Raw genomic sequence first — 15,590 nt, forward strand, 5'->3', positions numbered from 1 at the left:
AAGTTTAATAAATTGTTGTAACCGTTATTTGGCTTTATTAAACTTAAAACTCGAACCTGCAAAATAAATATTCATTCTATAACACAACACAAGTTAACAGCAGACCAGCTAAATCAACACCCTTCACTCCAACTTGCACATAGCATCTTTTCACATATAAACTAGGTGGGCAATTGCCCACCTAGTCTCTTTGCTTGCCCCCCTAGTCCTTTCTTTGCCCCCCTAGTTTGAAACTAGGTGGGCAATTTTTAAGACTTAATTTTTGTTTAAGTTAGATCTAAGTTAAAGAAAGAACAGAAAAATGGAAAGCTTCATCATACATTTAGAACTTATGAGCCTACCTTTGACCTTACGGTAGGCCTACTGATAATATCCTTTAAAATATCCAGACACTTTAAAAGCTTCCATAAAAGAATTCGCCATCGACGTAGATTCGTGGGAAGACTTATTAGCCGCAGTACGACTAACATGGCGCAGTCTTATTTATAAAGGCGCAGAATCAGCTGAGAAAGCTTGATCTTAGCCTCATTGGCCATCTTCGGAAACGAAGGGCGAACATCACTTATAATATTCTTAATGTTCCATTCAAGCAGATTAATTAGCAATTTGTGTTGTGAGTAGCCTACCTCAAATTTTGTGTGAGATTCTAAATGTCTGAATTAAGTTTGTTTCCTGATTTTCATCAAAATAAAATACCAGCTCTTTAAAATCATCTAATTCTGCAAAGATTCAACTGATTATCAGGGCCGGATTTAGCTGATGGAGGGCCCGGGGCGCTTTTAAATCGAGGGCCCCCCGTGCAAAAATTTTTTCGCGCCTCCGGCGCGAAAAACCACTTCTACGTCTACAGTAGCATTAATCCAGCACTGCACAGCATTTTGCAGAAACTTCGAAGGCTGAAAAAAATAATAACACAAAACTACATTTTGTCCACGTAGAGGGGCCTCCGGGGCACCTGCACCCTCTGCCCCCCCTAAATCCGGGCCTGCTCATTATAATATCTTAAGCAGTTGTGTTTTATAGATTATGTATCGTAGTTGTTTCTTTTTACTTTAGTAAAATGAGACCTCTGCAATTAAATGTTGCTAGATTAAATTTTATTACCTACATTATTAGGCTATTTATAACATATTGTGGGCGGAGATGAATATAGGAATCAATTATGGGTCTCAAAAGTTTAGTCTAGGTATAATATGCATTTTTAACAACAATTTACCTGAGAAATCTACATTTTTAAGCTCCTACATGTTTTAAGCTCGGGAAAAATGCCCTTTTTCCCATCATTTACGCGCGAAAAGTGCCCTTTTTAACATAAATCTCGCGCTAAAAGTGCCCTTTTTTGAAAATTTGCCCACCTAGTCCCAATTTGTGAAAAGATGCTATGAACTTGCACCAACCAAAACTGCGAACAGAAATACCATTTCACCAACAGTGAACAGTGAACAGTGAATCAACACGTCGGCTTCAGGCACTAGCTTTATGCATCAGAGCACTTGTTCAATTACAGCTCAGTTATTAAACACAAAAGTAAATAATTGCACAAAACCTGTAAACAATTGAGTCCAACTATGCCTCCGTAAAAATGCGTGTAGTTATTCAACGTTGGTTCAGGGTTTACGTAGAGTCCAACTATGTGAAATGAAGCAATGTTTATTAAATCACCAGTGGACTAATTTCACAAAAGTGATTATCACATCAATGAATATCAATGAAAATAGGCAGCACAGCTTGATGTTGAAGAATATGTACGACGTACGTCGACTGTCCGTTGAAAAAGTTGTGTATTTATTATTATTAATCTTTGGGAATCTCAAAACTTCTTATAAATATCCCAGGATCAATGGCTCGGTGTTGAGAATCATAGCTTTAGCTGGTAAGGACAATTCAATAATAAGCACTTGTTCTATAGCCATGCTTTCGGTAAAGTATTTTACTAAACTGATCTTCAGTGGCAATCAACTCTTTGCAAAGACGTATCTTTATCGCACTCTTTTTTAAGTTATAGCCTTTCACACTAACATTGGCTGGTTTAAACACACTTTTTTTATACGCACGGTTACTAATTTTTGCGTATTCAACTGCAGTTTCTCCTTCAATGCATCTTCGCATGAGGCGTTTGTTAATGTTACGCAATTTGTCCGCGTCTCTCTTCATTCTTTCGTATCCATATTTTTTGATTCTCTTCCAAAATGTCGCATTAAAAAAATCATACAGAACGGCATCAGCTTTATTCCATCTTCGAACTTTTTTGCTTATTCTTAAATGATCTGCTTGGGACATTTTGAATTTGTCTAGACTTTGTATATTTAGTGGGAGGCATGCTACATCTTCCAAGCTCCAGCACAATACATCTGCTAACAACACCATTGATTCCGTAAAGTAATCTGCTATCATGACCAAGTCAAAAATCTGTTGAATTTTTTTGATTGCTGATTTCACATAAGCAGTGTCTTCATTGCGATTATCAAACCCCAAATCAAACATGTTAGGATTTTTGCAAAGATCGTGATATGGATATATTTCCAATGGTCTCCATTCGTCCATAGTCTGGGAGTATTCATCGGCGTTGTTAAGCCACAGATCCATCGAGTTTTCACTGTTATGAGAAACTCTCTGATAAGGGAGAATGATGTCCCAGAAAAAGTTAAAAGAAGATTCAAATACCTTTCCTGGTTCTCGAAGGATGGTTAAAAAAGCCGCTTCGTCAACCAAGGAACGTTGAATCTCAAGATAGTCAAACCGCATATGATGACAAATAATGTTATGGTCCAAGTATCCTGGAATACACAACATTGCTTTAAGTTTAAAGCAAAGTACTACTGTAAGCTGAAATACAAATAATGTTTACTCAAGAGTTCTGCTTTTCAGAAAAACAGCAGCGGTTCAAACGCTTACGGAAGCACAAGTAATGTAATCTGAATCACTTACAATGCAAATTGCAAATCAAATCGCATTGCAAATTGCATTCATCCATACTTGTTTGACGGTTCAATTAGTCAGGCGAATTTAACTTCGACTATTTTGACCCTATTCTTTTTTTAATGATTTTATTGAGGTAACGTGGCATAAGTCTTCATTGTGGTCCATTTGACGCTTGAAGAACTAAACTCGTGCATAAAAACGACCTCCACTCTCAACACCTTGCTCGTAGCAAACAAAATGGATTAAGGAACTTAGGTCAATCGGGATCTAAACCAAATATTTCCATGTTTCACGAGCCGATCTGCATTAAATTATTTACTCAGAGAATATCACAGCGTTCCAATCAACTACTGTTGTAAAGGACTGCGATTGCAAAAGTGATAAAAACGTAATTACATGACAGCCTGTCACAATCGCAATCACCACAGTCGATCTTACCACTTCTTCCTATAAATCCTTTCTTGAAAAGTCTTGGATACATAAAGTCGTGAGAATTTCTCGGAAGGGCAAATATCAGTCCATGTTCATAACCGTAGCGAAAGAGGACGTTCTAAACATGCAATGCAACTCACTTTATGTATTCATTGAACGATCTAAATTTACATTCATTCAAAGTCAAATTTCATGACAAGAAAATATATTTAGGGAGGATTTATAAATGATTTAAAAAAAATGGTCAACCACCACGTCAGAGCAAAAAAAAAAAACGCCGAGCATAAAAGGAGATAAAAAATCAAGTCTGGTGTAAAAAAATGTATAGATAAAACATGCTTGAAAAAAATGTTGAAGTTCTCTGGTAGTTTGTCACTATAAAATTTGAACATAAAATTGCTTATTTCTAGCTGACATCACAAAAACGCAATTTGACGTTTCATTAATAAAACAATAAGTTTGTCATAACAAAAATGATTCGAGTAAATTTTACACATAAGCATAGAGAGTTTATACAGCCTACTTCAGAAATATAAATACATTTAATCGTTGCGTGTTTCTCGATGCTTTTAGTCAGTTGTTTAGTTAGTTAGTTACGATAGTTACTGTCAAGAAGTGAAATTTATTGTAGTTTATAAATATTTGCAGATTCCTGATGAGGGCTTTTTAAGTTAAGCCTAAAACGTTTGAATGTTGAACTATTTGTAAATATGTAATATATTGTTGTAATGCTCAACCCTGTGTTATTGTTGTGTCTTGCCTGTCTTTGGTATAAAAAAGCAAACTCTTTCCCGAAACTATTTTATCAACAGTTACCTACAAAAGGGCTCAATGTATCATACCAAAGGCAGTGATGACATTCAGTTCAGTTTGTTTTTATTTCTGACCATCACAACAACAAAACAATATATGCCAAACATAGCAGAGTTTTAGAAAAAGGTTGAAGCGACAAAACACGGACGTTCAAAATAAGTTTAAAATATGGCCCAGTCGCAACACCTAGATAATTTTGTACGCTGATGATTGAAAATGATGGAAAACACAGCGATGTTCAGGTATTGATGAACACACACAGAGATAATTCATGGAACACACAAAAATGTCCAGGTATTCATGGAGCCTTATGAGTGCAGGAGATGTAAAGAGATCGGACTGTAGCTGAGGAAACCTACCAGAAGTATGTGAACTTGGGATGTGATGAGATAGAAGCTGATACAGAGCAGATACACTCTACCTTAAATGGTTGTGTCACGTCATAAGAAAAGACGAAGATTATGTCGGAAGAAGAATAAGCAATTGGAAGTTGATAAAAGAAAGAAGGTCGAAATAAAGATCAAGAGGTTGTGTGATAGAAAAGATGGAAATAGTGGGAGTGAAGAAGGAAGATGCTGCTGGCAGAATGATGTGGAGGACTACAGTCTGCACTGGCGACCCCACTTGAAGTAGGAATAAAGCCAGAAGAAAAAGCAAGAGAAATTTCAGGAAAATATAGTTGCACCAGTAGTGCAGTGACGGCTAGGGTAAGTGCAGGTTGGAAAATGTTTAAGGAATAAATTGTCAGGCACACTTTTCTGTGGAACGCTTTTTCGCAGGAAGAAAGCTTACACAGGGTGTGTGAGAGAAACGGGGTGAGTTATGGAGACGAATGCTGCACAATAAAACAAGATAGATGTCAAGCAATTGCAAACAACACGAATGAGAATGGTTCGAATGATGCGTGACAAAACACTTCTCAGGAAAGTACAGGGTGTGTGAGAGAAACGTGGTGAGTTATGGAGACGAATGCTGCACAATAAAACAAGATAGATGTCAAGCAATTGCAAACAACACGAATGAGAATGGTTCGAATGATGCGTGACAAAACACTTCTCAGGAAAGTTTGAAATAATGTCTTGAGAGTAGACTGATGTTAAGGATATCGAGGAGTACTTACGTGGACATTTTCTGAGATGAGTTGAATGTTTTAAATGAATGGATAAGAATATGTTAACAAAGAGACTTTGGAATAAAGTAGTGACAGGAAAAATAAGAAAAGGAAGACCAAAAAAACATCAGAAGACACGGTGAAGGATGATCTGACAAAAAGGAACTTGGAAATCGAAGATGCCAACAGTAAAAGGAGAATAAAGTCGCTGCAAACAACTGGTCGATCTTGATGTTTCGGAATGAAGGCAAGGTTTCTTTAAAGCAAAATGATGAGAGAAAACGAAAGAAAAAATATTAATAGGCTACAACTACAGTATAAGATACAAATACAATGCATGACAACTTTCAGCTGTGAATTAATCATATTAAAAAACAAAATAAATTTTACCTGAACAGCACTTCCAGCTGTTTTGTGTGTCTTAATAAACGCGATACTCGTTTGGGGTTTGCAAGTTCCCAACTCTTTGTCATGCTTTTCATCTTTCATTTCGGCTTGATGTGTATTTGCGTCGTTGAAAGATGAAAATCTAACACCAAATCGATGTAAAAATTGTTTACAGTGCCCACAGTTAATTAATGAAGCAGTCATCGCACAGATTTAATTGCTTGCTTACTGCAAATCACAGTAGGCTTCTTAACTTCACATATTATAAATAGAAAATATAACGGCTTGTTAAGGATAGCCTTACTAAGAAAAAGTAGCCTACTATCTATATTAAGTCTTAAACCATCCTGCAAAAGGATTATAATACAACAAAGTACAGTAGAGTAAAAGCAATTGCTCTTTTCCAATCTGATAAAGAAAACCATAAAGTGCATAGTTTCAGTGCTTTACCGTGGGAATATTTGTAATCAAACTGGGAGAAAACTTTTTTTTTAGTTTAAACCTGGCAGTTTCGCTTACAGAAGTTTATTGTTTTGCATCTCCCCGTTGTCCAAGTAGGTTACTTATTCAGCGCATAAATAGTTACGTAATTGATACCTGCCTTTAAAGTAGACCTAGGCTACTCTTATTAAATATTACAATAGGTAGACCAGGTGTATAGAATAGGTGCATGGAAAAAACATCGACAAACAAATTACTCTAAAATCTAGATTCTAGATCAAACGTCATAAAGAAGCATGTCATTGAATACAGTAAGTGTACTTTACCAACTACGTAATGCCATCGTGTTCTCCATGAATGTAGGATCAATGCTTTTCGGAACGTTTAAGAGATGCTCTCACCACTAAGCCAATCAGACCGACAGTGTGAATACAAAACCTAGGTGACTGTTGAATGCTGATACATGAAAGATTTCACTTGTAATTTTAATATGAAATTTAGTCAGGAAATGCCTGTTTTTGGTCTTCCTCTAAATCAGTGGTTCCCAACCTTTTTGTCTTGGTGACCCCCTTTGAAAATATTCGTAGATACCGCGACCCCCCTCCCCACTTATATTCTTTCCTAAATGCAAGTATTCTATTAACAAATAATACAACAAAGGGCAGCACTAGAAATGTTTTTCTTGCATTTATTGACAAATCAATGCATAGGACGCCTGAATTACAGCCACATTTGCCTGATGAAAGTTCCCAGTAGCGTCAAGCCGTTGCCGCTTGAGACCAGCTTCATGGCGTTTAAAGAATGAATAATGATGCATCTTTTTTAGCATGTTGAGGGTGTTTGGTTTCTAAATGGCGTTTCAATTTTGATGGTTTCAATCAGGGGTCACCAACCTTTTTTGCATGCGGGCCACTTTGGCACTAAGGAGAACTGTGGCGGGCCGCACTAATAAAATGTTAAGTATGTTGACTCTTATGCTAGAAGAGAACGCATTTCGTACCGAGTATCCAGCGTTTCATGTTGTTCATATTTATGTTAGAATACGGCAGAAACAAAATTAATCGAACAATTAACGCTACTGCCAGGCCAAGCTCCCTTTACAACACTTTTAACTTTTTTACCAATGCCTAATAAACGAGGCCACTTGTTTTGGGCACTTATAGCGAGGTGAGCGGTTTCATCAGAATATTCATCGCCAAGCAAGAGTGGTGTTGTTACTTCGCTTCGCAAAAGATATATTGCAATTAACAGTTTCAGTAAACAAGGAAATGTTTGACACATCGCAATACAGACAACAATAGTGACCTGCAAACATATCAGCGAAAAATAGGCTCAAATAACAGGGAAAAAGAAACCAGGTACCATGAAACAAACGCTTGTGGAAATTATCAAAAAATCGTAATTCTATCGTAATTTATGAACATCAACGTGAACATTAACATCAACGTGGCAAGAATTTGTTGATTAACAACGTTTTGCAGTACTTGCTTCGGCAGTACATATACTAGGCTATAATTGGAACGATACAGAGAATATTAGCATGGCTCCTACGCAAGGGTGACACGCAAAATCGTGAAGCGTTCCATATTTCTTAAAAAAAAAAACGTTTTGCAGTACTAAGCTAAATATTTTCATAATACAATCAGAAAAAGTCTCTAAATTTATATGTAATGTTTTGCCAATTTATTATAAATTGAGTTGGCACACCGACCCATTTTGCCAACAAAAACTTGCATAAAGGGAACACTGCTCGTGAAACACAATAACGGTGAAACTCGCACTAGTGTTTACATGACATTTGCAACCTTAAAATAAGCAACCCTATGCTCACAGACAATTTCGAAATTCGAAAACAGACGTTTTAATCAACCACTGGGACAGTGTGGCTGGACATCGCATTGGAATAACTTTAAGCAACCCCCACCTAGAACTGTAATCTGATTGGTCGGTCGGTGGAATGATATGCAATGCGAAAATATGCTTCCCGGAAAATATTTTTTGCTTTCGTGCTCTTTAAGTCCTCAAGAAAAGTATTTTTGGTTATACTTGTACGCTGATACCTTCCGCGGGCCGCAGCGATGCAGCGTGGCGGGCCGCATGCGGCCCGCGGGCCGCCATTTGGTGACCCCTGGTTTCAATCATTCTGCGCTAAGAACAACGTTGCAGAGAACACACTGTGGCTTCTCAACACCATTGGTCTATAAAGAAGTAAAGCCAAGATCAATGTACTCTTCAACGTATTTTCGTTTTTCTCCATCGAACGATGCTTCCTTTAACTATTTTTTAACAATCTCGAGTATTGTCTGATCTCTGTTGTCTAATATACAAGGCTACTTCGTTAATAGAGTTTCAATTTACACTTTTACAGCGAATAGTCCGCATACTGATGCAATAATGTTGTGCTACAATCAATCCGAATGAAATGGCTATCGGACCTCGTCCTACACACTTTTGTTGTTGCATGAGCAACAGCTTTGCGAACCCCTATAAAATGCTCTGCGACCCCCAGGTTGGGAACCACTGCTCTAAATCTGTCGTAACAACAATTCAACAAGCAGGGTAGACTGCAACTTGCACTTACGGTTTTGTTGTGTTATTGTCTGATGCATTGCTTGCTGATTTGATGGTATTAGAATCATCTGAATCATGAACCTCTGAATCATCCATGTGCTCTCTCGTTTCAGAAATATAGTCACCGACAACATCCTTTATCAGCCTACAAGTTCCAAACAATAAATAGCTTACCATTAATGCCACAAAAAAAGTGCTCAATCACAAGCAAAAATCCAAACAGAGCGAATAACATCAAATACACCGACCGTTGACTAAAAATCTTAACAGACTATTTCACCCTAATTGAGATCACCAGAAGGTTCTTATTCAAATAGAATAAATTGAATAAAAGAATCTATTTAGGTAAGAACTGTCTGATGATCCCAATAAAGGTGAAACGATATGTTAAGGTATTTAGTGAATGATCACACAGTAAAACACACTGGAAAGATCAAAGGAGAACAAGCTCTTGGAAAACAGCGTCTCTCTTTTCTCAATAGCCTCAAGGATCATTTTCACGTTACAACCAACTATGCATAAACACTTACAACCAACTATGCAAGCCCGCAATAGGCATGGTACGCAAAGAAAAAGAAGAACTGTAGAAGATTATAAGTTTCATCAAACAGCTTAAGCTTTTGATGTTGAGATACTATACAGTACTCAAAGCAATTGTTAGCCTATGGCTGCGCTGTTCGAAACGCTCTTAATATGAACAAGCTTGCAAGAGTAAGAAGCAAGCTTGACATTAGCCTACTTGGCATTTGCAAAGAAAGTCAACAATCAACTCATGCATTATTGTTGCATAGTCTCTCAGGTCTCAACAAAGAGTTTGGCCGAATAGACCGACACAATAAAGTAGACATTTATACCAATTTTTACACTAACTTAGTAAAATCGTTTGAAATGACGAAGTTTAGCAAGAAAGACAGCAGACCTGTTTTAAACAAAAATAAAACTTGATCGTTTATACGCAAGATTTTTTTCTTTTTTATTTCGCTTCAAATCTAAAAAACGTTTCTTCATGAGCTTGCTTTTGTCATGAGCTGCTTCAAACGCTTCAACATCTTCAAGATTTAATCACTTGGTATCAAGCGCTTTAGCAGCAGCAGCATTAAATACGCAGCCGCTGAGCATCGTCATTTGAAGCCTACTCTTTCAATTTGGATGGCAACGCATTCCCTCACTCATTAAGCTATAACCTACTTCACTAGCTGCACCAGGGCATGGTTGGTGTACATCAATAGCATTAAAGAATCACGTAATTTGCTCAGTATAGGCTACGCTTCTTCTTCTTGCGTATGAGATGATAGCGGTCACATTATTTCGTACAGGCACTGCAGCCATTGGACTGTGTTGTTATCAAGCGCTTTGAGATTGGCATTTCCATTTTGAGGTCCGTAAATCGGGAAGTGATGAATGAAGTATTGTGCGGTTTGGAAAGCTGATCCACATACCGTACCCTGGATGCCGATTCGGCAGGATTCCACCGAAACATATTATAATAAAACGTTCCACTTCAGTGCGAAGACGATTGAGTTTTACCCAATGTTTGCGGGGAACTCTGACTTTGGTGGGAGTGAAGTGTTTGGAGGTATTTTCAACCGCTCTGGTCTTGTAGTCTCATCCCAACGTTTTCACTAGACTATTTGAAGATTAAAATTAGAATCACAGAGGTCTGTAATGTTGGGCAGACAAAGGTTCACGAGATTTAGGACTTGGAAGCTCTAAACTAATTTGTTCCTAAAGAACCAACTGATTTAAGGGATGATCTTCATCTAATAGAGCTCATTGTGTAAGCTGGTGCACCAATTTGTCTCTCCGCAGGTTGGCTGGGGAATCCATGACAGTGCATACGCTGATACAGTGTGAAAAATTCAACTGAAGACTCGAGTTTAAAAACTAAGTTTATTTAAGTCATAAAAAAAAGTTTTCTAGAAAAGAAGGTAAAAAATCTATATCAAATCACATGTTAGACGATGTTGTATCAGTCAATGCAGTGACATAGCTACCAAAGAAAATTTTAGGAAAAAAGGAAACTGTTTGAGGAAAAACATTTCAATATTTGAAATAAAGAGTTTGTTTAAAAATATAGCCACGGAATGCAGCCAAACAATTATTAAATATCATTTAAGATGTAATAGGCTACAATGTCACTGTAACATTGTAATGATATTAAAAATCTTATTTTTTGGGGGAAGCGATAATATCTCCCCTAAGCCCTCCCCTCCCTCGGTTGTTACGTCCTGAGTCAGTATAGGGAACAAAATTAAATCGTTTACGAAATAAAATTTTACACGAAAAGACATTGTGACCATTTAACTACACAATTTATGCATTAACTCAAAGTTAATTGTTGTGATTAAACCGCCATTGAACGGAGATCTTTAATTTACCTTACCTCATATCTGGCAAAGGTTTTAATGGTTTCTGATAAAAGGGATATACAACAAAAACTACCGTTACACAAACAAAAGTAAGTGTCCGCAGTTGAGAACTCTTTCCAGAAACGGTTCCAACCATCTTCTTCCAACGCTGCCGCATGGGAGTTGATTATTTTTAAACAGACTATTTTAAAACAAAAGATTTCTTAAATAGTATTTTAAACAAAATGTTTAATCTTATTTCTGCAATGTATGAATGGAGCTATGTAAGCTTAAGATTAAATAGATATAAATACGCTGTAGCCTATTTAATCTATCAAACACTTTCGAAGTACCGCATTCTACTTCAGTAATGCATCCAGGGGGCACTTTATTACGTGCAAAGGTAGAATTACGTGCAAGAGGTAAAATTTCTCGCTTGCTCAATTACATTACAGGTATATGTTCTTAGCCAGTGTCATGACTGTTGTTAATCCGCATGGTGGCCTATTTAATCGATGGGATTTTGTTATGTGCGTTAAAAACTGAGAGAAATTTTAACAAGTTGAGGTAAAACACTTCTTTAAGCGCTCGGCCGTGCACACAAAAAAACTAAAGATCATTCGGTGCTGGTTCAGCTCTTGGGGTGTACGCTTGAGCAAAACATTTCAGTACTGCTTTTCATTTAGCGGCACCTAGTGGTTGGAATAGCTTACAGACAACAATCGGAAACTTCACTCTGCCAATCTTGGTCAAGCGTCAAGAGACTCTGCAAGTATGCGAAACTGGGAAGAATAACCTATCAGAGGCTTTGTCAGTCCGAGGATAAATATTCAAACTAATTAACGTTTACAAGCTACGACCTGTTACCGCGTAGGCTACAGGTTTGACATGAAGTATACCTGTATATTCGTTATTCCAACTTGTAGGGCCTGCAGAAATAAGGTTTAAATAGTTAAACGCAAACTGTGCGAGTGGATGTCATAAACAAGAAAGCATCATTGCTCCACAAAACAAATAGATAAAATTAATCAAAAAGTTTCTGGAAGGCAAACTCTCAAACCTTTGACTAAGCTTTTTTTTTTCAGGGGTGAGGAGTCGCAGAGAATTTTACATGTCCAGAGTCGGAGTCAGCCAGTTATAAACTAAGAAGTCGGAGTCGTATATTTTTTTCGCCCGACTTCACAGTCCTGCTTTTCACACCTTTACTTTTATGTTATATTGTTTATTCTCTCTTCCAGCTTTTCCTTTGTTGGAAACTGCTATACCCCATCTTTTTAGGTTTCATACTTACGGTACCTACTACCTATTCTTATTCGCCGATCCGCACCAAATGTTTTGTAGGCTACATCCTAGGCTTACTGTACACCACATTCAATAGCCTACATATGGCCTGGCATATTATTTCTATTCAATACAGTAATTAATGTGTTTGTGCCTGAAGTTTGAGATTGCATAGTAGCCTACGATCGTTTTGAAGTACCGTAGATAAATAGTCAGTTTTAGTACCAATACCCAGGGTCGTTGAGAGGATATATTGGGCCCGGTACCAATGAAATCCTTGTGCCCCAAATCAAGACATTTATAGGAAAAACTCACTGTATCCAAAGAATACGTTGTGGTTTCTTCGTGTTTTTGAGCCCCTCGAGTCCAAAAGTATCCCCTGCCCCCCCCCCCCCTGTAAACGCCACTGTCAATGCCATTATAAATATTCAAATATAGACAACTTGAGTTTGAGTTAGCAAAACGCTTTTAAGTTTTTAGATTCCTGGATATGTTAGAATGCGTTCTATTAAACCCATTAATTTCTGTGATTCAGCAATGCTCAATCCCGTTGTTAATCTGTTTTGAATTACGTAATGCACATGTGCAAGACCCTGCGCAGTTCAGAGAACCTTTTAACTTACCTTGGGCTGAGCAAGGTGTAGCTGGATTTTCGTTTGTTTTACTGGGTTTCGCTTGATTGAAACTTTGCTCTGCCTGTTACGATTTACAAAAAAGCCAGATTTTTTTACATGAACTCCAACAAAACAGGCTAGCATTTGAAACTGAGGTGAGATTCGACTGACTTTCTCAAGCAAAAGTCCGAATCCCTCAAATCGTTGTCAAAATATCAGAATTCACATTGACGCAATACGACATCAACAAATTTGAGCTGTGTTCGTGGTGGTTGATTTTTGAATTGCCGGTTGAACTCGCTTCCCTTTGTTTCAGTGTTGCAACGTCATTTTGTGTTGAAATTGCGCAATTGTAGTTTAACAAAAATTAAGAAAATATTGAAGGGTTTAGCTTTGACATGTTTTCTTTAACTATTCGTTGTAAAAAATGTTGGAAATAACAGTAAACAACGATGATTGTTACTACAATTATGACGCTCTTTGAAACCACTTTATTCCTGGTCAAGAAAACACTCTTCATATAAGTTAAAATGTGCTCTCTCGGCATCTTTCCTCAGACCAATGCGAAAACTTTTGACGTTTTACTCCGGTCTTGTGTCAATTACTTGTTGTGCCGAGAATTGGCGATACTTGCCATCCTCATTTGGGTTGCTCGCGCGGCTTTCTTGAAGACACATTCAGTTTGTTTAGGCCTACCATATTTTCATCTAAAAAGAGGACACGTTTCGCCAGCAAATAGAATTTTACGCTTGAAGAATCTTTTACATAGATTGATTGAACGTTTAACGTATTTTTTTTCTCATTTCTAGTGCTTCCTAAAGACAACAAATGATTTTATATGTTTAAAAGTCAGCAAAAAGTGAAAAAAATACCTAATTTTTAGACAGTTTCAGTCAGACAGTTAAGATCGCAAAAATCTGCAAAATGTGACAAATCAAGCACGACCTCCAGGTCAAGAATTAACTTTTTTCAACAAGGAATGGTCAGCCTTAACAAAATTGTTAAATTATTTGCAAGAAATATAATTAAAACAGTAGGCTGCACTGTGTGGAGGCCTTGAACCACTGACACAGACCCGCTCACTGAGGTTGACAGAGTTAAGTTTCTGCTTGTAGAAATGGAAGAGTCTGTGAATTCGTTCACTCATGAGTTACCCCTGAACGAACAACGTTGGAGTGTATAGTGGAGCACTTTTAGACATTCGTTGCGATTTGTTTCAAGTAACAAACGAGCTAAACTCAGTTGGCAATCAACAACGTCTACAAGCGTTGTATCAATATAAAACTATGTAGAGGAGACCGGGGATAGTTCGGACGCGGGGATACCTGGGATAAGGCATTTGACGTCACAGTAAAGTATTGTTAAATCACGTTTACCAAAGCGTTGTGGCTCCATTACAAATCAGAATAAAGTTTGCAAGTATGTCTAGTTTTCTTAGAAAGTTGAGGTCGAAAAAGTAACTTTATCATTGAGTATCGCCGAAGTATCTCCGTGGAAAAAAATCAAACTTAAACAAAATCTTATTTTCAGATCTTTTGAATAATTAATTTATTGGACTTTAAAGACATAATGGTTCGTACGTATATAAAACAAAAAGAAATATTCTGTAACTGTATTAACTGTCAAATCGACTCCAAACGTCTGCATAAAATTGTTGTCCGAGATGACCCCAGGCATGTCCGAAATTACCCCGGTACCGGGGTGACTTGGGACATTTAAGGACCGTAGAAATTATGCTTTTTATAAGCATTTCCGGTTTGCTGAAACAAACGATACTCCTACCCTTTTTTGGCAAAGCTTTACGGTTTACAACAAAATAACATTTACGAACTTGTTGTGTAATTTAAAAAAAATATGAGCTGTTTTTAAAAAATCGTCCGAGCTATCCCCGGTCTCTCCTAGGTAAAAGAACATTTTTTGTGAAAGTGTGAGCAAGGCCTTTAAAATGTCGTTTAATATCTTACAAAAAAACAGGCAATGAACGTTCAACAACAGTTCTATAAAATGCGCCAATTTCTTGTAGAATTTATAAATCAGCATGTTACATTGGTATACAAAATGTTTAGAAAACAAATAGCCTACAAGCGTCGCTGAAACGTCATCAAGCTATATAATCCCGTTGAAAATATAAGCATAAAAACCCAAACTGTCAAAAAAGAAAGCATTTGAGCATTTTTTAGTGTCCTCGGAGAACAATTCATTTTTCTTGAAAAAAGAGGACAAATTCTCTTAAAAGAGGACGTATGGTAGCCCTAAGTTTGTTTGGTTGCACTTATCAGCCCAAAAAATCCGGAAATTGTTTTAAAAAAAATAACAAAATTAAAAAACATTAAAAAAATTAACGAAACCGAGGCAACAAATTCAGTGTCGAAACAAAACTTAAAGTTTTTTTTTTAACAGTCATATTAATCATTTTTATTCTGAAGCTACAGTAAGTTTTGTCAAAACTGCAGCTAAAGTTCTTTAAAAGCTTCCTGAATGAAGCTTCACCAAACTAAAAGTGGTTTGGTCAGTAGCCTGATCTGAAATGCATTAAAGTGAACAAAACGTTAAAATACATAATGCATTAACCAAAGTTCAAGAAAAGGCGTCCCTAAATTATGGGTTTTGATCAAACAAAAACAAACCTAGTTTTAGCTTAACATTGGATTTGCAAGAAAAAAATATTTA

At 37.0% G+C, this 15,590-nt stretch overlaps 1 protein-coding gene and 1 non-coding gene across 2 annotated transcripts; one reads left to right on the forward strand and one right to left on the reverse strand.

The window, feature by feature from the left end:
- Window positions 1-28: 28 nt before the first annotated feature.
- On the reverse strand, window positions 29-11,282 carry LOC145783201 (galactosylceramide sulfotransferase-like). The gene is made up of 5 exons (XM_082595002.1): window positions 11,061-11,282; window positions 8,688-8,822; window positions 5,669-5,807; window positions 3,361-3,472; window positions 29-2,777 (listed from the first exon to the last, which is right to left on the reverse strand). Exons 1-5 carry the CDS (start codon window positions 11,201-11,203, stop codon window positions 1,885-1,887), a joined length of 1,422 nt encoding a protein of 473 aa, XP_082451128.1. The 5' UTR covers window positions 11,204-11,282; the 3' UTR covers window positions 29-1,884.
- On the forward strand, window positions 7,587-7,698 carry LOC145783741 (U6 spliceosomal RNA). The gene has a single exon (XR_014290957.1). It is a non-coding gene; the product is annotated as a U6 spliceosomal RNA (small nuclear RNA).
- Window positions 11,283-15,590: the final 4,308 nt, after the last annotated feature.

This window comes from Aplidium turbinatum, chromosome 14 (assembly GCF_918807975.1).
Source record: "Aplidium turbinatum chromosome 14, kaAplTurb1.1, whole genome shotgun sequence".
In the NCBI taxonomy this organism is placed as follows: Eukaryota; Metazoa; Chordata; class Ascidiacea; order Aplousobranchia; family Polyclinidae; genus Aplidium; species Aplidium turbinatum.